Source organism: Gnatocerus cornutus, chromosome 7, assembly GCF_029298725.1.
Source record: "Gnatocerus cornutus isolate USDA-ARS CGAHR chromosome 7, icGnaCorn1.1, whole genome shotgun sequence".
NCBI lineage: Eukaryota > Metazoa > Arthropoda > Insecta > Coleoptera > Tenebrionidae > Gnatocerus > Gnatocerus cornutus.
In genome coordinates, this window is record NC_142239.1 from 16,217,304 (window position 1) to 16,237,814 (window position 20,511).

At 34.1% G+C, this 20,511-nt stretch overlaps 7 protein-coding genes across 10 annotated transcripts in view; 5 read left to right on the forward strand and 2 right to left on the reverse strand.

The window, feature by feature from the left end:
* The window catches only part of LOC148171673 (tRNA endonuclease ANKZF1-like), a 37,372-nt gene that overhangs the window by 16,070 nt on the left and 791 nt on the right, over window positions 1-20,511 (reverse strand). The gene's annotated exons all lie outside the window — the stretch shown is intronic.
* LOC148171677 (equilibrative nucleoside transporter 3-like) lies at window positions 1,111-2,649 on the forward strand. Its single transcript, XM_088042347.1, has 7 exons — window positions 1,111-1,235; window positions 1,280-1,526; window positions 1,573-1,623; window positions 1,669-2,097; window positions 2,151-2,236; window positions 2,290-2,489; window positions 2,538-2,649. The coding sequence occupies exons 1-7, from the start codon at window positions 1,119-1,121 to the stop codon at window positions 2,647-2,649; spliced, it is 1,242 nt and encodes a 413-aa protein (XP_087898473.1). The 5' UTR covers window positions 1,111-1,118.
* On the forward strand, window positions 5,025-6,676 carry LOC148171678 (equilibrative nucleoside transporter 3-like). The gene is made up of 7 exons (XM_088042348.1): window positions 5,025-5,150; window positions 5,199-5,445; window positions 5,494-5,544; window positions 5,594-6,013; window positions 6,061-6,146; window positions 6,191-6,390; window positions 6,437-6,676. The coding sequence occupies exons 1-7, from the start codon at window positions 5,025-5,027 to the stop codon at window positions 6,546-6,548; spliced, it is 1,242 nt and encodes a 413-aa protein (XP_087898474.1). The 3' UTR covers window positions 6,549-6,676.
* On the forward strand, window positions 9,061-14,170 carry LOC148171679 (uncharacterized). 4 transcript variants are annotated; one of them, XM_088041678.1, is made up of 4 exons: window positions 9,061-9,153; window positions 9,816-10,075; window positions 12,350-13,225; window positions 13,283-14,170. In XM_088041678.1, exons 1-4 carry the CDS (start codon window positions 9,149-9,151, stop codon window positions 14,011-14,013), a joined length of 1,872 nt encoding a protein of 623 aa, XP_087897804.1. In that variant the 5' UTR covers window positions 9,061-9,148; the 3' UTR covers window positions 14,014-14,170. The 4 variants fall into 4 exon arrangements, with proteins under 4 accessions (XP_087897804.1, XP_087897806.1, XP_087897805.1 ...); XM_088041680.1 differs by having other exon boundaries at window positions 9,895-10,075; XM_088041679.1 differs by lacking the exon at window positions 9,061-9,153 and adding an exon at window positions 10,164-10,255 and having other exon boundaries at window positions 9,984-10,075.
* Window positions 16,642-17,865, forward strand: GstT3 (Glutathione S transferase T3). The gene is made up of 5 exons (XM_088041331.1): window positions 16,642-16,988; window positions 17,031-17,118; window positions 17,164-17,314; window positions 17,364-17,544; window positions 17,589-17,865. The coding sequence occupies exons 1-5, from the start codon at window positions 16,877-16,879 to the stop codon at window positions 17,732-17,734; spliced, it is 678 nt and encodes a 225-aa protein (XP_087897457.1). The 5' UTR covers window positions 16,642-16,876; the 3' UTR covers window positions 17,735-17,865.
* LOC148171681 (neuferricin) lies at window positions 17,880-18,868 on the forward strand. Its single transcript, XM_088041330.1, has 2 exons — window positions 17,880-18,440; window positions 18,484-18,868. The coding sequence occupies exons 1-2, from the start codon at window positions 17,882-17,884 to the stop codon at window positions 18,828-18,830; spliced, it is 906 nt and encodes a 301-aa protein (XP_087897456.1). The 5' UTR covers window positions 17,880-17,881; the 3' UTR covers window positions 18,831-18,868.
* LOC148171682 (uncharacterized) lies at window positions 18,817-19,581 on the reverse strand. The gene is made up of 2 exons (XM_088041332.1): window positions 19,389-19,581; window positions 18,817-19,339 (listed from the first exon to the last, which is right to left on the reverse strand). The coding sequence occupies exon 2, from the start codon at window positions 19,336-19,338 to the stop codon at window positions 18,886-18,888; it is 453 nt and encodes a 150-aa protein (XP_087897458.1). The 5' UTR covers window position 19,339; window positions 19,389-19,581; the 3' UTR covers window positions 18,817-18,885.

Here is a 20,511-nt window from a genome sequence, read left to right on the forward strand (position 1 = left end):
TCTGAATTTTTTTTCATTCCGACTTAATTTTGGATTTTTTTGGTTCTACGATTTTTTTGAATTTTAGATGGTTCGATTGATTTTAGTTTTTAGATCCTCATGGATTTTCTTGTATTTTTAGATCCTCCTGGGTGTATAGATTCTTTGATTTCTTCCGATTTACTTATCAAGAATGGTGAACGCGCCGGATTCTTATTTTATACCATTACATATAAAAAAAAAATAGTAAAAGGTAATAGACCAAAGAGTTAAGAAATCTGCAATCGTTAAAAATATCTTAGCCACTTCAGAGATAATCAATCACCATTAGCCTTACATACGTAAACAAGTTTTAAATGAACAATTCACGGTAATGACGCAAATTGCGTGTTGGTCAAATTAGAATCTCTATAAGAACTGAACACCTCTTAAAACAAGACATCAAGAAAATAAACGTTGATTACGGCACAACACAACAACAGAAATAAAATATATTTTTTGTCAAAAGAAGAATGAACCGTCAGTCATCGAGAGAAAAATTATTCAAATTTCTATTTATTTCTGTTTTAGTACCTTGAAACAGTTTTTTTACGATTTGAATCCAATAAACTTGTTGATTCTAAATAAAGTGCTCTGACTAAGATGTAGACTTTAATCGTCTAGCACTTCCATTTGCTGTTTACTTTTAGAAACCTTTAATATGGAAAGATTTGAAAAAACACTTATTCTCGAGAATAATTGAAACTGAAACAATATACTCCTAATAAATCAATAGAATGGGAAATAAATAGAAGGCTACTTCATAAGAGGTTCATTTAGGTATTTAACTTAACTTCAAAATTTTTGATTAAAACCTCTCAGTTTTTTGATCACCAAATAATAAGACAAAGCACAACATGAATATTGAAAACAGATGTTAAAACAACAGAATCGATAGCATAAATTAACGTAACAAAGAGAGAGGCAAATTGACTGATTATTAGATCTAATCAACTAATTAAGAAGTGATTATCATATGAAAACAAACTGCAAAGTGCTATAGGAACAAAGAGTTCAGCATCATGTGATTATCACCTCATAAAAACAGTAATGGCAATTCGGACAGTGACCATTTTACTTCGACAACAAACAAACCGAAAATGAAGAACACAGACAAAGGTACACCTAAAGACCAATTCTACATTATTTACATCCTGTTTTTCTTCTTGGGGTTGGCGCAGCTGTTACCCACGACGTTCATCTCCACCGCGACTAAAGTAGGTACTTTTTTCAAAATTGTACAATAAAACGACTGTTTTAGTTTTGGATGTATAAATTCAGGAACACTTCCCTCGATTCCGAGGACTCTGAATTCAGAACGGAACTCCAAGCTCAATTTAGGGCGACTCTTAATATAGTAAACCATGTCACCGGAGTAGTTTCTATGATCCTCAGTTTGTATTTTGGCAAAAGGATTAGACTCAGAGTTCGATTTGTTGGAGTAATGGTACTGATTCTAGTTTCGTTTTCTATCATCACTGCTTTCGTCAAAACTAACACAGACTCATGTAAGTGGTACTAATCTCAAAAATCGGTGTTAAGAATGTCTTCTAGGGCAAGAGAGTTTTTTTGCTTTGGTCATGGTAATCATGGGTTTCATGAACGGTACGTTAAACCCAAAATCCACATTATTTAACTCGCACATTTTAGCGGTAAACTCTATCTTCGCCATATCTAACTTCAAGGTACTCTCTTATTTTCCTCATCATTATCTCGCTCCTTACATCACTGGAACGACTCTTTCAAGTCTTGTAACATCATTTCTTCAGATTCTCTCGTTGGCAACAAATCTTGGAGTTGAAGACAGCGCCATGGTGTACTTCTCTCTTGGAGTTTTCGTAATAGCACTCACTTACGTGTTTGTCATTGTAGCTACAGGTTACAACGAATTTTATCTTCACACCGTGAAGAACTACCAACGTGGTAAACCTGAGAAGCAATTGGGAGTACGAAAAGGATTTCACTTGTTGAAGAAAATATGGTCATGTGTCGCCATGTTGACTCTTATCATGCTACAAGCTGAAGCATCACCTACAGCTTTGGTGGTTTCAGTAAACGAAGGAAGTGGAATTTGGAACGGTACGACTAAGACAATGGTAGTGATAAAAGTTGCTAAAAAGTACTTCTATTAGATGTTTATTTCGTTCCTGTTGTCACGTTTTTGATGTCTTCGCTATTTGATATTATTGGGAAATGGATCTCTTTCCGGTTTGCACCTGTAGGTACCGTTTTCTGACGATTTACATCTTCTTCTTATTATTTTTTTTGTAGAATTTACCGGGTTGGTTGTGGGCTCTCATCACAGCCATAAAATCAGTAGCTTTCATTGGTCTTTACATGCTCTGTAATGCTCAACCCCGAAAACACTTACCAGTAGTCTTCTCTGAAGATTACGAATACATTACTTTTATATGCGTCTCGGCAATATTAAGGGGATATTTATTAGGACGTTCAAGTTACAACTTGGCGAGGTAAATAGAAAGGTTTTGAGACAAAAGTAAATAAGTCACTTTTTTTAGTTTGGTGACTAAAGAAGAGCTTGAAGAGGCGTACCACGTGAACATACTGTGCACGTGTATCATAACAGCAGCATTTTCTTTCGTTAGCGTTGTTTCTGTGGATCTTTTATGAAGAAGTTTCTAATTGAGAGAAATAATACTCTAATGGATTGTGAAAGTGATCGTATATCCGTAATAGTGGTTATGAAATTGTTTATACAGGTCTCAGAACTCGCGCCCCAGAGAGCATCCTGTATTTTAGCTTCACTGAAAGATCTAATAAAGAGAAGGGGGATTTTTCTCTGCAAAATGTATATTTTAGTTATTGTAATTCTGGGCGCTGGTGCTGGGGTACTTTTTTATAAATTAGAAATATTTATTGAAAAAATTATTGAGAAAAAAATTAAAAAAATTAGATCACCCACCATGAACAACGGACGTGATAGACATTTTTTGGATTTCAGATTTAGATAATATGTATACAATTCTTGAAGACACCGAGTGCTCTCATTAAATCTTAGTTGCATTGATATGAAGTTCAAGGCGTTATCTTTGTAAAATACAAATAAAAAAGAAAATTTAAACAGTTAAGATCTGGCAAAATAAATCTGATACAGAAAGGTCTCGATAATCCGGTTAAATAAAGGATTATCAAAAATCCAGATTTCCCAATGTTCTTTTAACTTTTATTATATTTTATAAATGTTTACAAAAAACGCAGTAAGCAACTAAAAATTAATCATAAAAATTAATATACAAGAAATACAAGAAAAACATCGAAAAATACTGTAAATTCAGTTTGTCTATGCTTTTTTTTACTTAAACCAAAAGTTTGTTCGCGCATTTTTTTAAATTAAAACTTTCTGAAAATTAATTCTGGACTACAGAGTAGTCGCCCCGGATTATCGTGGTTCGGATTAGCGAAACTTCGCTTATCAGGAATAAAAAACAACAAAAAATATTTTTATGTAGTTCGTTCACACATTTTGTCGGTGCAATTTTAATAGCTTGAACGTTTTGAACGAAGATATGTCGTCTGACCGTATAAATATCTCGTATAAAATATACTTTAAGTTATCTTTTGGAAACTAACGCTAATAAAATAAGTGTTTATTTGTATCAGTTTTGGAGGTCCTTTTTGGGGCGAAATATCAAACAAGTTATTTATCTCTTACATAGATCTTACAAACCGTTATTTTATCAAAAAAAATAGTAAATATACCCAAATGGCTATCGATGCGTAATGATGCGGTAATATCAATAGGGGTCAGTTTATACAAAAACTTAATTAACCACATTAGTTTAATTAATAAATAATAAAGATTGCCAGTTAAAATCCAATAAAATAGATCAATTTAGTTTTGTAAATTCGGCCTTATTAGTTTATTATCCAAACTAAAAACTATTTTATAAATAAATATTCAAATCTGAAAATGTGTAGTTAATTGTGTGTAGAAATAACAATAGTTCTAAATTTACAACAATTGAGAGCATGTTATCTTTCATTTACAAGAATTTTTAGCTCACGTTTTCAGCTCCGGGACAGAAATGGTAGCTCACTTTATATCTAATCTAAATTTGTGATAACCAATAGCTGCTGCACAAACTGGAAAATTTTAAAAAATAAATAATAGAAGTATGAAGTTACAAGTCCAATATAAAGTTGTTGACAAAAATAGCTACAAAATGTTAAAAAAAATTCTTAGAATTTGATGACTAATAGCGCGTGAAAAGATCAAAAAAATAAAAATATCCGCTCATTGTTAAATAGATCATTTCACTTCTATTTTCGAGACAGTCAAATTAGCAGTTATGCAGAAAAATTGACCTGTAATTTTGAAGTCTGTTTTCTCAATATTACCTTTGTGATTTCATAAATTGCACAATCTAAGGTCGATTAAAATATTTCTAAAGACTGGAAAAATCGAAACAATTTCATTTTTCTAAAAGATGATATTTGTTTTGGTCAATTTGTGCAATTCAATGTTAGATCCAAGGAAGATATTTTTTAATAATGAATACTACACAATCCACTTGCGTCATGCACGTATACGACAATTGTCAATTTTAAGATAATTATCAGTCACAACACTATAAAATGTTTTTTTAATTTTAGAAAACCAGATATATTTAGAATTTTTTATCAGAAACTTGAATGTAAAATGGAAGGACATCCTTTTTTTAGTCATAACAGAAATTCCCAGCTAATTATTTTTTATAAAGTCCTCCAAAAAAAAAAAACTATAACAAAAATACGCGCCAGAACTCAAAAAATGTTTTTTATAGGATAACACCAAACGTTGAACGCCTTTGATTTTTCTTTACAAAGAACACATTTTTTTTACAAACAAACTGAAGATGAGAACAATTTCAAAAAGTTACGAAAATATCTTCATTTCCCACCATTGTATCTACTTGAATAATTAAAGATAAAATTTATCATCAATAGGTATATATGCGATGGAAACTAGCGCAAAACGTGATTCGAATTACTAGTGCACTTTCAAAATGACTGTAGCCGGTCCTGGAAAATCTGAAAAACTCAGAGACAGATTTTACATAATAAGAATATTGTTTTTTCTTTTGGGATTAACCAACACTTTACCATTTTGTGTATTCAACACTGCCACTGATGTAAGTCGATTTTTAAATTAATTTTCGAGTGCTAAATCGATTTTTTAGATATGGATGTACAAATTTAGAGATGTGGAATCTAACACTACTGATTCCACAGAACGAACTCAACTCCAAGCCGATTTCAATGCGTCCTTTTCGATGGTTATTTACATTTCAGAGATGACTTTTTCCATTTTAAGCTTCCTTTTAGTAAAATTCATGAAAGGGAAGAGAGATTTGGTTGTTCTTTTATCAGTTTTGTTGGTTTTGTACTCAATCATTGTGGCGTTCGTTAAAATAGATACTGATACTTGTAAGTAGAACAATCCGAAAGACAACTTCCACTGATGTTGTTTTGCAGGGCAAGAAGGATACTTCATTTTAGTCATCGGTATCATCTTCATCATTAACTGTACGTTAAGTTAAATCCAAGAAGAAGAATCTCTAGTTGTGATTTCTAGCTCTCAACACTGTCAACGTGGTTATTGCTAATTCCATCGTCTCCGCCTTCCCACAGGTATACCTAGGATCGTACATCATGGGAGAAGGACTAGCGAGGATGTTCGCAGCATCGTTCGGAATCTTCACACTGGCAGTAGGAATGACACTCGAAAATAGCGCTCTTTTGTACTTTTCTTTACCACTGATGGCCATCGTTGCTTGTTTAACAATGCTGTATGCAATCCGAAAGAACGACTTCTTTTTGTATTACATGGCGGACTTCCAGCTCGGTTCTGATACTTTTAACATTAAATACAGACTGTCACTGCTAAAACAAATGTGGCCGTCTTGTATAATGGTCGGAACGTACATCTTAACAATGATTGCGAGTCCCACGAATATTGTGGTGTCGGAGGGAGAAGGCAGCGGAGTTTGGGCCGGTAAGTACCACCACCAACACATATTTCTTTTATAACACTTTTTATAGACACGTATTTTGAACCCACGATGACCTTCCTACTCCTCGGAATCGGCGATTTCGTCGGAAGAATTATCGCTTTTAAAATACCTTTCGTAAGTACCCAAAATATACAGAGTGTTGTAATATTTTTTATTAGAATTTCAGCGGTCCTGTCTGGGGAATCATATGCTTTGTAAGAATGTTCTTTTTCGTCCCATTCTTCATGTTCTGTAACGCTCAACCGCGCCACCACCTACCAGTGGTATTCCCACACGACTACCAGTATGTTATTGCAATGATTGTAATGAGCACAACTGGAGGTATTCTAACGGGCAGTGCGAGCTACACGATCAAAAGGTAATAAACACCCACATTACAACAAGTTTCATTGTTTCTTTTGCAGAAATTGCAAGCCTGAAGACGTGCAAGGAGCTTTGCAAACTTACAACTTAATGTCGGGGATAGAATCAGCGATATTCTCATTTCTAAGTCTGGTTCTCGTCGACGTGCTTTGATCATTTAACTCAAAATTTGCACAAAATAGAACGTGTTAAATGGAGAAACGAGGTAAAATAGTCTCGCGTTGACACTGAAAACTCTTTCTCATTATGGTGGATGCGCCGGGTTAATTATTTATTCTGTATTATATCTACTGTGTAAATGTAAGATTTTGTATTGTAATTTCTACGAACCAAATTATTATATTTAAATAAAAAAATTATTATATTTATTTATATTTTATTTAAATAAAATGATCTTTCTATAAAACGACATTATCTTATCAGCGAATTTATTTTATTTCTAAAATAGATAAAAGGAAATTTACGTTTTTGCACGCTAATTAATTAAAAAAAAAACAATAAATGAATCCCACGGAATCGAGCTAATTGAGCAAATGAAAGGTCAACAACACGTAAAAATTACATTGGACAGCACGCAACGAATTGATTTTTGACGATAATGTCCGGATTAAAAGGAAATTCAGTCCAATAGTACACGCAAAAATTGCAATTACAAAACAATCAAAAACAACTTTATTTGATCACAAATAATATTCCATTTCTTTCAGTTAATTTGAAATAAAACAGACCCAATACAATTAGATAATTATGTTTCTTTCCATTGCGCAGTTGTGGTTGTACACATAGAACAACATTGATATGATAAAAACATGACATTATGTTTATAAAATGTTAGTTTAAGAGATAAATCTGTCAAGGTTGATGATAAAACTAACTTTTCTACATACACACAAAATCATGAGTAGAAAATTCAAAAAAATGCATAAAGTTCGTGCGCTTTCGATATCTTTTTTATCTATGTACATAAAATACTGGCAACATTGCAAAAAATCATGTATCGTGTCGGTATTGGTGTCCTTTATATTTCCATAATAAATAATTAATGGAATTTAGAGAATGGTTTTTTCCTACTTTGATATGCGTACTGTGGTGGCATTTTACAAATGTGCCCAGAAATTCACAAGTCATAATGAGGTTTAATTTGACGCGTACAGGTTTTTGGCTCCATTTTATGACGTAAGTAGAATGAAAAAACTGAATATGAATTATGTTAGAAGCACCTAAATTCCCAAATTTAATCAAAATAGTAAAAAAATCCAATTAAGGAGCTTATAAATTTTAATTTTTAATTTGTTCTCTATGAAGTAATCAAATTAGATCTATTATGTCTCTAATAAATAAAATTAAATGAGTCTTTTGTAGTAGGTTAAAATTTAACAGAGGTAAACAAAAAATCAATTACGTGTACAGTGGAAATATTCATTACATTTCTCTTATACATAATATAGTTCAATTTTGCTGATTTTAAGGTGAATAATTATCCGCCCGCATTCCAAAATTGTTTACTTATCAAAACTTTGAACTTCAGCGCAACATTCTTAAATTATCCGGAGAATTTTCATGATATCTGCGAGTACATTTATTTGCAAAGTCGTCGGATTAAATGAGACTATTTAAATTCTGGCGCGCAATCTGCTCAAATTCCGCGCTTGACTCTTGAGTGAGATTTTTCAAGTTATTAGAACCGCAAAGTTGGCACCATTATTGATTAAGGATTTATAATCAAAAATTGTGAAATTTGAAGGTTTTCGTATACTGATACTTCAGAGCCCTTAAACACGAAACACTTTAGCCTTCGCCTTACCGACAATTAGATCTCGTGCCACGTGCTATTGATTTTTCTTACCTATTTTGATTATTAACTAGGCGCACAAATAAATTGGAAGGGAAGGAATAGACAAAAGATAATCTTTATTAATCACTCATCACCTTACCCACGTTCCAAGACCACAACAAATCGCAATTATCACAATCCGTCAGTCCTACAATAAAGAGAATCAATAAAGCAAATATTTTATTATTGTTAAAACAATAGTTCGTAATACTCAGCCTCATTGAGTGTAAAATTTAGAAGTGTTGTAGCAACACGGCATATCGAACGACTGTTTTAATTAGAGTTATGAAACGACAAAAGCACTTTGGTTTGACTTTACAACCGTTTATCGCAATTCGCTATTAAAAGCGATGATAAACGTTTATTTTAATGACGCACCTCTGTATTTGTACGTCTAAAATAAATAAAATCCCCCCACTGACTGTACTAATTCCATCATTAAAAACATAGTGCTGTTATAATAATTGTTGGCACAGGCTACAAGATAAAGATTGTCTTATCTTATCAAAGTAACCAGGATAAGATAAGAAAAAGGCAAACAGAAAATAAATTGTATAACAAAATCTAGTTAAGCGGTGACATACAGCCAACACAACGCATTCGTGTGAAAATCCAAGAAATCTCCATAAAAGTCCCTAGAATCAACAGTATTGTTGTTAAAAGCAATACGGCAACAATAAAATAACAAAAACAGGACGTTAGTTGGCTCGAGAGTAATCGATACGATATATCCTGACGTGGCTGTAAAATATACGACATTAGAATGTGATTGTTACATTGCGTGTCCGTATTTATTTTTATAACGTCAAGTGTCATGCATCCCTGTGCACCGTTCCTAGTGTCACCGGCATTTTCGGACAAGTGACTGAAGATGAACACGTGCCGATGACGAAACGTTCGTAAAAACAAACACTGCACAATGAGGTAATTTTTTCTTTTTCTATGGGAACAATCTCGACACAAGCACGAGGTTCTTATCTCTTATCACTTGATATCACAAATCAATTTGCACGCAAAAGCGCGAGCTTCCCATTCATACTTGCCGCTCTTGACTTATTAATAAAAGGGGTGAAAAATCGTTCTAAATTTAAATTCCTCAAGGGGTGGATGTCGCCTCGTCGCTAATCAATTATCATTAACTAAAAGACCATGAAATTTTAATGGTAATAGACTTCCAACGATAAATCGAAGTGGAGCTTCGTGGCTAAAAAAGAGTAGTACTTTTAGAACTGACTACTTACACGTTGTGATAAGAAGATCCAAGTCTTACAGTCAAGGCGATGGAATCTAGTCTAATTAAGGCATGCGTTGTAAACAGTGCACTAAAGCAAAAACTAATTAATTGACCAGTTTTAACAACCGACCTTGATGAAAGTCAATTAAATTAGAAAACGGGTTACCTGACTGGAGTTTTTAGAACAGTATTTACTACGTTTCTAAATTACCTACTATAAACCTTGTGACAGTGTGTTCTTGGATTACCAAATTTTAATACCAAGAAGTTCCAACAAACATGATAAGATAAAATCACGGAATTACCGGCATGCAATCTAAAAACCCAAGTCACCCTTTCTTTTTCTCATCAGCACACACCAAGCACCAGCACCCAACATGACTGAAACTTCCGTAATCAAACATTACAAGAAACAACTGATTTATCGTCAGCACGATGTACCTGAGGCCATTGAAAAGCACAGTCCCCCTTTCCTAAACGAAGTGGGCAATACGAAGATTTACGAAGAAGACAAGAAGAACGAAATCAAGAAAATTCGAAGGAAAAGGAAGAATAAAAACTGCAGAGGACAATTTAGACACGAAGATATGGAACTCATCAAATTAGGCACAAGTGAGTTGCGTTCTTACTCGGAAATTCTTGCACAATGCTTTAATTATGATTCACTTTTGATAATCAAATCCCGTATTCTATAACGCAGTCTGGCGTCTGTTGCAAGACTGTTAGGAAGTGTCTTTGCCATGTTTCGACATATCGTGTGTCCAGGGCGTGGGCGGTGCCATTGCAGAAGTGGTAAGACAGGGGTTGGGGGAAAGTGCTGAAAATCATTTTGTGGAACTAGATGACAAAAAGGGCAAAATTAGCTGTTCCAAAAAGCGGAAAATCCTAAATAATAAAAATTTTGAATAACGGTACACCGTCTTTTGAGTCCTAGAATCTTAAAATTTCAATATGTCAGGAATTCTAAAAAAATTAAAAACTTGACTATAATCCTAAAAATTCCAATATAATCTCAACTTTAACACAGTAAATGTCTTCAAATTCCGAAGGTTTTCTGAATGAAAAAAATTATACAAAAAATGTCAACTTCAATAAATCTAAAAATCTGTTATAAATAACTGCAAAAGTTATTTCCAGAATTTAGCGTGGAAAATTCTAAAATTATACAAGTTTTGGGGGAATTAAGGACTATAACTATAAATATTATGTTACAACAGATAATAATTACCAAAAATGGCAAAATTTGAGGTCCAGATTATAAAATTCTTTTTTTTTTTTCAAGTTTTATTTGTCATTTTTTTGTTAATTAATTTGTTCCAAATCCGAATTTCCGTTTTTTAATTTAATATACAAATATCTACGATCGTTCAAAAAGTAGACGTTTATTGCACGCTTTTTGTTTAGCTACGACAAAAAAGCAGTCAAATTGTATTTATTTTGACATTTGGTGACAGATGATTTCTAATTATGTATCTTTTTTTATAAATTAGAAATGGAAAACAATCGTAGATAAAATGTTGTAAAATACACGTTTAGAAAGTTTCTTCATAACATTTGTGACCAGCCACTCATCCAATAAAGACTAACTTTTTAAACTTGTACCTTAAATAACTATTTGTATCGTTTTTTAATTATAAATAACTGCGTCTTCAGAGATCTTCGCCTTCTAAAGATTTCAAGCCCAAAACTGTTTATAAATTTCAGTCCGAATAACCAAATCCTACATTTTCAGAAAAATTCTAAAGTTATAGAAAATTTGGAAGAACATTTGAGGTTTCAACGGTTCTAGATTATAACATTTTCTTTTTTCAAGTTTTAGTCGTCATATCTTGTTAATTCATTCGCTAAAAATCCCGTTTCCTGTTTTTTAATTTAATTTTTAGGTTTTCTTCGCCAACATTGTTTTTTACGACGTAGAATTTTTTTCTTAGATTTGGACCAGGCCAAAGAATATTTAGGTTCGAGCTCTAAAATTTTCAACATCTTTTCTCTTTTCCTTCAATTGAAATTAGATCTTAGCTTAAATCTTATTAGTTGTAGATAAAACTTGAATAAAATTGACCTTTTTTTATATTTAACGTTTTTAAATTAAATTTCGACAAACGCAATTGAAACTGAATTTAAAGTTTCAGGTTTTTTGTTTTCTGTGTATCAAGGAGAAAATAGCGGCTCAAAACTAATATTCTTCAGGTAAGAACTAAAAACAGTTTCACGAGTTTACTTTCTGCATTGTTTTCTGCTATGAGTAAGACTGCAAATCTAGAATATTCCACATCTAATTACAACTGATATGACTTTCGCAGAACAACAACCGTTTTATGTATTGTTTCCTGAAAATTATTCACTGATTTGTTATCGTATTTTTTAAATTAAAAAAGTGTAAATGCTACATTAAACAAATAATATTAAATTACTTTTAAAACAATGAGCTCGTTTTTACCTTTCGAATTATTAATGAAATAATATTAATATTTATCAAAGGTAAAGATGTTTCTCATATAAATAAAGCTGTTGAATGTGTGGTGTGGTAGGTGAATCCAAATAGTTTCTTTGTTTATGACAGTGCGGAAGAGCGTTAAAATGCTTAGCAAGAAACCACAGAATTCTTGTTAAATTAGTCAGGATGCACATGTTTAGTCTAAAAAAAGCGCTGCAAAACTGTCGTGTACTTTGGAGATACAAAATGTGTCAAAGTTATCAGTGAAAGTGAAACTTGGTTTTGACTTCCACGTGTCTTAGTTTTATTATGTCTTCCAGACTCTAATTTGATGCCAAGGACATCAAAGGTTGCGATAACTTCATACTTATCGGATGCTTTGTTGAGCACGATTTTTTAATCAAGATTATGTAACATTTGAGCAAACACTGATATTTTTCTTTTTTCAGATCCTTCTCACACTCTGTGTAAAACGAAGGACCCTGTCAACACCCGCATGGAACGTCCTGTTGAACCAACCCCAACAAAAGACGACCGCAGCGTTCCCCAAACCAAGTCTGATCGAGTCAAAGAACCAACAAATCCCGGCGTTATACATACAAATTACGTAAAACAGACAATACTCGAAGAAGCTCTGCCAAAAACATCCCAATTTGGACACACTCTCCCTCAAATGGTTCCTGAAAGACGAAACAGTAGGGAGTTACCAATAATCTACCGATCTCCGGCTCCACCACGTCCGTCAGTACCCGAATATCGCGTCCCTATGCACCCTCCTTATCCACTTCCTCATCCAGGCTACAGCCATCCACCACCGTTGGGTTTTCGTCCAACACCGACACTGCCACCGCCACCGCCGTATCCAGTGGCACGATCACCGCCAAGACCAGTACCACGATCTCCTATAAGACCACAACCTGCTTATCCAAAGAATGTTCCTTATTCAGGGATACATTTTCCTTTCACTAGACAACCAGAGTACCACAATGGCTACCATGTTTGTAAAACCATGGATTACATTGAGAGGAAGAAAAGGAAACATGAAGAGAAGCCAGTGGTAGCAGCCATCGACTTGACAGTTGATTCGGATAAGGGACAATCGAAGCACAAGTGTAAGTGTGAGTGCGGGAAAATTTATCCCAGTGTAGTGCCTCAAGAAGTGATAATAACTGTGAAAGATCGAGATTCTTCGCAAGTGCCAAGTACTTATATTAGAGGGAAGATGATGAACGGGGTGCTACAGTTTGACCCGAACAACTCGAAGAATAAAACGAATGGGGCCCACAACGGGGTTGTCAAGAGCATCCCTCCTGCTAGTACCAAAGGTACGTTGCTGCACCAATTTCAGAATCTCTTTAATCGTGGATAATTTCTCACTTTAGGTCAAATCCCGCTCGAACCAAAACCGCCCCACATGTTTCGTATCGACGATCTCTTATCAAAAACCAAAAAAGACACACATCAAGAGAAAAAAACGGTAAAACAACCTCTCGAAGCAAAGAAGATTCCTCTTGTTCCTATCCGTACCGAGCCAAATCGGGTGATTTTTAGTACAAGAAAAGTAGAAGAACGAATTCCCAGACCGAAATCGAAAGACTACTCTGTTAGTACTATAATAGGTGATAATAGAAGACAATCAGTCGATATCGACACGATTAGTATCAGTAGCAGTAGCAGCGAATCCGTTAGGTCGCCCAGACCCAAGTCCAATGGAATTGAAAAACATATCCCTCACGGTAAACTCTTTCACTACAAGAACAACAACAGTTTTATCAGGTATTTTGATGATACACAAAAGAAACTCTTCATGGATAGTATAACTTCAAATGGAAATCTCTACGAAAAGAAAGGTGGAGAAGAAGTGATACGACTCCCACCAAACGCGATTTTTAGTGGTAAAGACAGTCTAACAGTGGAGGAATACGTGTCCGAAATGACACTCGTTGAAAGGTTCATTCCGAAAGATTTTTTTCTGTTCTATAAGTTTGTAACCGGATATCAGATTTGCAACAATAATCTTCCGGTGTCGTTTTTGACATTTTTAAAAGTTTACAATACGAATGGACTGAAAGTACTACTTGAAAGGTACATCAGCAGTCTGAAACAAAGCTAAGCACATTGGAACTGAAAGAGTATTATATTTTTATAAGTTTAAAAAGTCTCTTCGTTAATTTATTCTTTTATTATTTTTGCTACTTACTGAGTAATTTGTAAATAAATTTTAATTTATATAACTTTTGTATTGTTCGATCCGAAATAAATACATATATGAAAAAAAGCCTCGTCAAGTGTGTCATTTCGAAAAACAGGTAATAAAGATACGAAAAAATAGTAAAAGGAAGATAGGGAAAACTAGTCAGCGAAGGTCGTGATAGTACACATGGTTTTATAATAATCGTCCATTTTCAAAGGTGTCTTTTTCAAAGGTGATAATGGAATGAAAAATAACTACCGGTTAGGTACATTAAACATAGTACTGAAAAATCAGGAAGTGACTGGTTTTCCGCATTTCACTGATAAGATAATGATAGTTTACTAACGATTTTTTAAGAAAATTACGACGGGAACGTTTTCATATCACGGCCCTTTGATTGACATCAACTTTAAAAAGAAATAGTGGACAAAGTAAAAAAAATACAGCAGTGATATCTGCTGGAAGTCCTTCAAAGTGTGCATAAAATTTTATTTATATTTTATATCAAACCTTAGTGAGGTCCAAAGGTTGATCCTGGCCCGAAATTTGGGACTGTACCCAAAAACTGTGTCGAGGAATGTACTTGATAGGGATATTTTTATACACCAAAAGTTGCCGACATGCATGGCAGCATTTTGACAGGAACGTCAAAATTTGTAAACATTGATGAGACATTTACATTTCGCGTTGGAATAACATTAAAAACTGTTGAATTCTTCCGAAAATATGAGGTTATTGCATTAAAAATTGAGATGGTTTTTAAATAAGTGGTTTCTTTGTTTGTTATTAACAGTGAAGTAATAGAATCTCGCCGACTAGCAGTTTACTATTGTGTTTTTGAAAGACGAATGTTTAATCACCTAATTAAAGGATTAAAGAGGACAAGAGAAGTGATGCAAGTGAAACTAGAATGAAATCTTAACCGAAATCTTGACCTACTCGTCCACAAAGAAGTAGAAAATTCAAAATCTGATAACTCTAACCTTAACCACTTTAGTTGGAAACTGTCTGATTTTACTTCATGAATGTTTGCAACCGTACTGCATTTGCGTAAATTCAGCACACATTATTAACTTTATGACCAAATGCCCTACTATGTCAAACTCTAAAGGAATCTTCAAACTCTAGCGTTGTTAAATTTTTTGCAATGAATTGTTGTCAAAGGCAAACACCACTTTTCTTGTAGTTTACAAATAATAAGCATAAAGCAAAGATGTCAATTTTATCTCTAAACCCAGCTACAAATCAGTTTTTGCTCCAAAAGTTTCTTCACACACGTTACTCTTACTGCATTGATGTGCAAAATGATATAATGAAATCTTGAAATCATTAATCTGATATAATCTTGCCCCAAAAAGCCTATGGATGAGTTTAGGGCGTACCTCTTCGTATTAGATGTAACGGATGTAACCTATCATTGCGAAGTCTTCAATGGCAGCTTATGCACCGGTCCAGTGTAAGAAAGGACCGGTATCTCTTTTTTAGTGTTTTGCCAACTACTTTCAATTCACAGTGCAGTTTTTAAGAGCCAGCGAAGTTCTTAAATTTAAGTTTGTAGGTTAGTGTAAACAAATCCATTTTGACATATTGACGTTTGACACGCTATCCCCCTCTTCTTCAAAACACCCCAATTAGTACCAACTTTAATGAATTTTACTAACACAATACAATACACTGGTCATTCATGTATACTAGTTAACACTAAAATGGGGGCCACACTATCAATTGGTATGACATATACATGCCTAAAAGTGTCTGCATAAAAGATTAGGTCCAGTTTCTTCTAAAAATATTGTCGTATTTTTGTGTTCATTCTTTAGTTTATTTAACAGCGTCCTTGATAACTATCAATACAAAACAATGACGATAATTATGGAATTGAAAGCTAAAAACTGATAACCCAAAAAGGTATGGCATTTCACAGGTATAATTATAATGTAAACGTTAAAAATTGAAACTATTATTGCTGCCTACAATTGGAAAATGTTTTTTTTTTATTTATTTTGATACAGTAAAAATACCAACTTTGTCAAAATTTTGAATTGCTCAAGAATGAAATTTACTAGAACCAGAGATAACTTTAGAACTAAGTTATCTCTGCTAGAACTGTTAAACTACTAGAACCACAGAAATTTTAAACATTTTTGAGTGAACTTCACCTTCAATGTACAGTTTAAAATTAGCTCTGATTTGCACCATCATATATCGTATTATCAGAAATACATATTTCTTTATCAAAACAATACTTCAGCTTGTCATCCAAGAATTTGAACCCTTTTTTATGACTTGTTTAGAATCTTTGAAATTTTTCGAAAGTGTTAACTCACGCAGCAGAATATTATCGATAGTTACATGCGTTATCTTATCAACTTGTTTATCTTCTTAAAATACACATTTGTTATCAGCAACATAAAAAATCAACTTCACCCTTTTGCGTTCTAGAAAGTGTAATCATAAATCTATTTACTTTGCAGTGGGATTGGCACCAAAGGGTCCGATTGGTCAAAATGATATCTTTGATAAAATATTTGCAAATCATCAAAAGATTAAAAAACGTGTTGGAACAATGAGGTTATGGTGTTAAAAACATCTGTTCTAATTAAAATTAAAAATACGAGATAACAACACACCTATAAATAATCCGAATAAGTTATGCTCGTAACGTGAAAACTTATTATCAACTAGAAGTGGTCAGTTCGGTTCGTCAGAGGACTTTGAACTCTTGTTAACCTAACCAACAAGTGTTTGGTCGCATTTATCAGTTTCAATTGAGTAATCCACAATGACACTACGCTTGTACTTTGATTTCTTATCCCAGCCGTCCCGAGCTTTGTACATTTTCTTTAAACTCAACAAAATTCCGTTTGAGCCATGTCAAGTTGCTTTACGCAAAGGTAAAATCCCTCGAGAAAACCCACAATAACTGTACTTTCTAGGAGAACACATGAGCGAGGAGTTCAAAGCCAAAAATCGTTTTCAGAAAGTCCCGTTTATTCACGACGGGGACTTTCAACTGAGTGAAAGGTACTAATTCTCTCAAATTGGAACCATTTACTGTCTTAATTGTAGCGTTGCCATTGTCCGGTACGTCGCTCAGAAGAACAATCTGAACAACAACTGGTACTCTAAAGAACCAAAAACTCAAGCTAGAATTGACGAGTATTTGGAATGGCAACACAATAACACGCGTGCGTTTTGCGCGTTGTATTTCCAAAGAAAGGTACCTACCAAGAGTACCATTAAGATACCATTAAGAACCATTTTTTTAGTGGTTGTTCCCACTGTTGACCGGAAAACAACCAGATCCCGACCAGTTGCAAAAATTTGAAGATAACATGGTCAGTTGCATGGGTACAATTGAATCAGTTTGGTTAGCAGACACCCCTTACTTAAGCGGAGACAAGATTTCCGTCGCTGACATCTTTGCAGCGTGTGAAATTGAGCAACCACGTAAATACCAAAGTTTTGAAGTTTTTCCGCTACATTTTTTGTAGGTGTTGCTGATTTTGACCCCACTGAGGGAAGACCTGTGCTAAAGGCTTGGTTGGAGAGGGTGAGAAAAGATTGTGGTCCGTATTACGAAGAGGCACATGCAGTTTTAAACAAAATGGCTGCGAAAGGCGGAAAGGCAAAACTGTAGATTTCGAGGCAAATAAAGTAGTGGATGATTTAAACTTCGCGCGTTTTATACTGTCTAGGGTAGTTCTAATTGAAGACTAGTTGGTGGTAGTTGCAATGTCCGTAAAAGAGATTAAAAATCAAACTCAAGTGCTTATGAATTTAAATAATGTTTTACCCATACTTCCAATGCAGAGAAGCTACAAATAATAAAAAATCCCAAAATTTAATGTCGACGTTTGTAAAAAAATTAAAAGCTCACAGTAGCTCTGCTGCACTGACAGTAGATCAAACGGCTCCACAACATAACCAAAGTTCACGAAACTTCAAAATGTACACAAAACTCTTCATCATTTCAGTTTTATTTGCTTTTATTGCAGTTTATCTGAATCTCTCGAATATTCTCTTCTTTTTCTCACCACAACCGAAACTCAAAAAATCTCTACCGTTGTTCACTGCGAACGAATTAAAATTTTACAACGGTGTCGACAAACCCGAATTATATTTATCGGTTCTTGGAAAAGTGTTCGATGTTTCCAAAGGCTCTAAACATTATGGTCCCGGCAAATCTTACCACTTCTTCATCGGTAAAGACTCGTCGCGTAGTTTTGTAACTGGAAAATTCGGTGAAGACGACGTGGATGACAACGTCTCTGATTTCAATAAACAAGAACTACTTTCGTTAAAGCATTGGGTGGATGTTTACCAAAAAGGCTACAAAAAAGTTGGTAAGGTCTTCACTTTCAAACGCAGAAACTGAGTCACTTGTAGGTAAACTAATTGGGCGTTATTATGACGAAAATGGGAGACCGACACCTTATGGGAAAGAAGTGCGAAAATTGATAAAAGCAGCTCAAAGTGACAGAGATTCTGATAATGAAGTAAAACGGAAATTTCCGCCGTGTAATGTGGAATGGGATGCTGATCAAGGGACTCGTGTCTGGTGCACGAATAGAAGTGGAGGGATCTCAAGGGACTGGGTAGGAGTCCCTAGACAGTTATATGAACCGGGTTCACGGGACTACCGCTGTGCTTGCGTTCAAAGCACAGAACTGACAGGAAACTTGAAGCAATATGAAGGTTGTGATAGTAATTCCATTAGTTGTTTTGTTAAATAAAGTTATATCAAAAGTAAAAAAATACAATTTTGCCACCAGTCTTTGCCACTGCCTTTCACTCATCAGCTTTTTCAAGCTTCGCCAATAAATAATCCAAAGATATTCTACACTTATTCTTGACTCTTTGATGTGATGATACACTATTTGCTTTCATTTTCCTCTTCTTTGTCTTTAGTTTGTTGGACAAATTGATAAAGTTAATGGCTCTTTTTAATTTCCTTGAACTCATACAGTTATCTTCACTATTGTCTTCATAAATTGTCTCTAAAGAACTTCTCTTAATTTTTTTATCCAAATAATAATTATCTGGAATTTGAGTTTGACTTTTATCATCGGAAACTTTCATGGGTTTGGTTGTAACTCTCCTCTTTTCAGCATAGGTGTTAACTTGTGTTTTTAAGCGAGAAGAACGTCTAGGTTGTGGAGAATTTTTCTCTTCGTCTGTACTTTCAGGTGTTGGAATTTGTTCACTTAGGTTTAAAGACGCCATCGTATTTTCCAAATCCATGCTAGAATCGTTAATAATGGAAAAAAAGGAAAGTAATAATTTTTGCTTACTTTTTCAAAAAGTGGTGGCAATATCACAAACAAAAATTTCAACTTCACATTGACTTTTTCCGAATTTTTTTATTTAAAAAGTGACTATTTTCATTGATGATACTCAAATTTACCAAATCCGGCTCAACATCAAACATCAAAACATAAAGAGAAAACAGCTGAGGCAGTGGGGTGAGTTTTTGTGGAATCAACCAATGGCAGGGCGGAGCTAGGTCGGTAATGCAGGCGCCTGTTTGAACCACAGGGTCTTTTAAATATTACCAGAAAAAATACTCATTAATATTATAACAAATGTTTTTATAAGACCTTTGCTTTTAATTATCCAACGATTGAATTAGTTCACACATCACCAGTTTTCTGTTTGTCGTTACAAGTTCCTGTAATTTACTTGAGGGGTTTGTCGTTAGATGTTACCACAATCAGTAAATTTTAAGGGCACTACGGATCCCTCCGGATTTTCGGTAAGAATAGCAACCAAAAGAAACTATTTGGTAAAAGGATTTCAAGAAGAATGAGAGCACGACTAAAAACCGACAGAAATACTAAAATGTTGCCCCGAGCTCCACAAGAAGATTAAATTATTATTAAATTACCAATTATATCATAAATAGGACGGGAGATCCGAAAATGAATTTTCTTATAAAACATTATCGTAATCCTTTGAACGCGTTTTTTGAGCAACAGTTCATGGCCGGAAGTAAAAATTTTATGATTCGTTGTGCAACAAACGCTAACTGAACTGTATAAATTTTGCCGAAAATTCTAGACTCGTTCTAAGAGCACAGCCATCAATTTTCTCATAATACAAGTCCATAAAAATGTCAGCAAGAACTAGGGTGTACGTTCGCTTACTATGATTTACTTCAGGAGGCTCTGTGCATTGCTGACAACATAAAAATTCTCGATAAAATTGTTGGTAATAGCATGACACAGGACACGTGTCACCTCCGACAGAAAATAAGAAACAGGACAGTTTTTATGGCTTGTAAAAGATACTTTTTGGGTAAAATGAAGCGAGTTGCCCGGTTTTGATGTAACAATAATTTTGCTGTGTGCGGAACATATTCTTTCATAAAAAAATATTAAAAACATAATTTAATAAACGATCTGTAATGGAAATAAA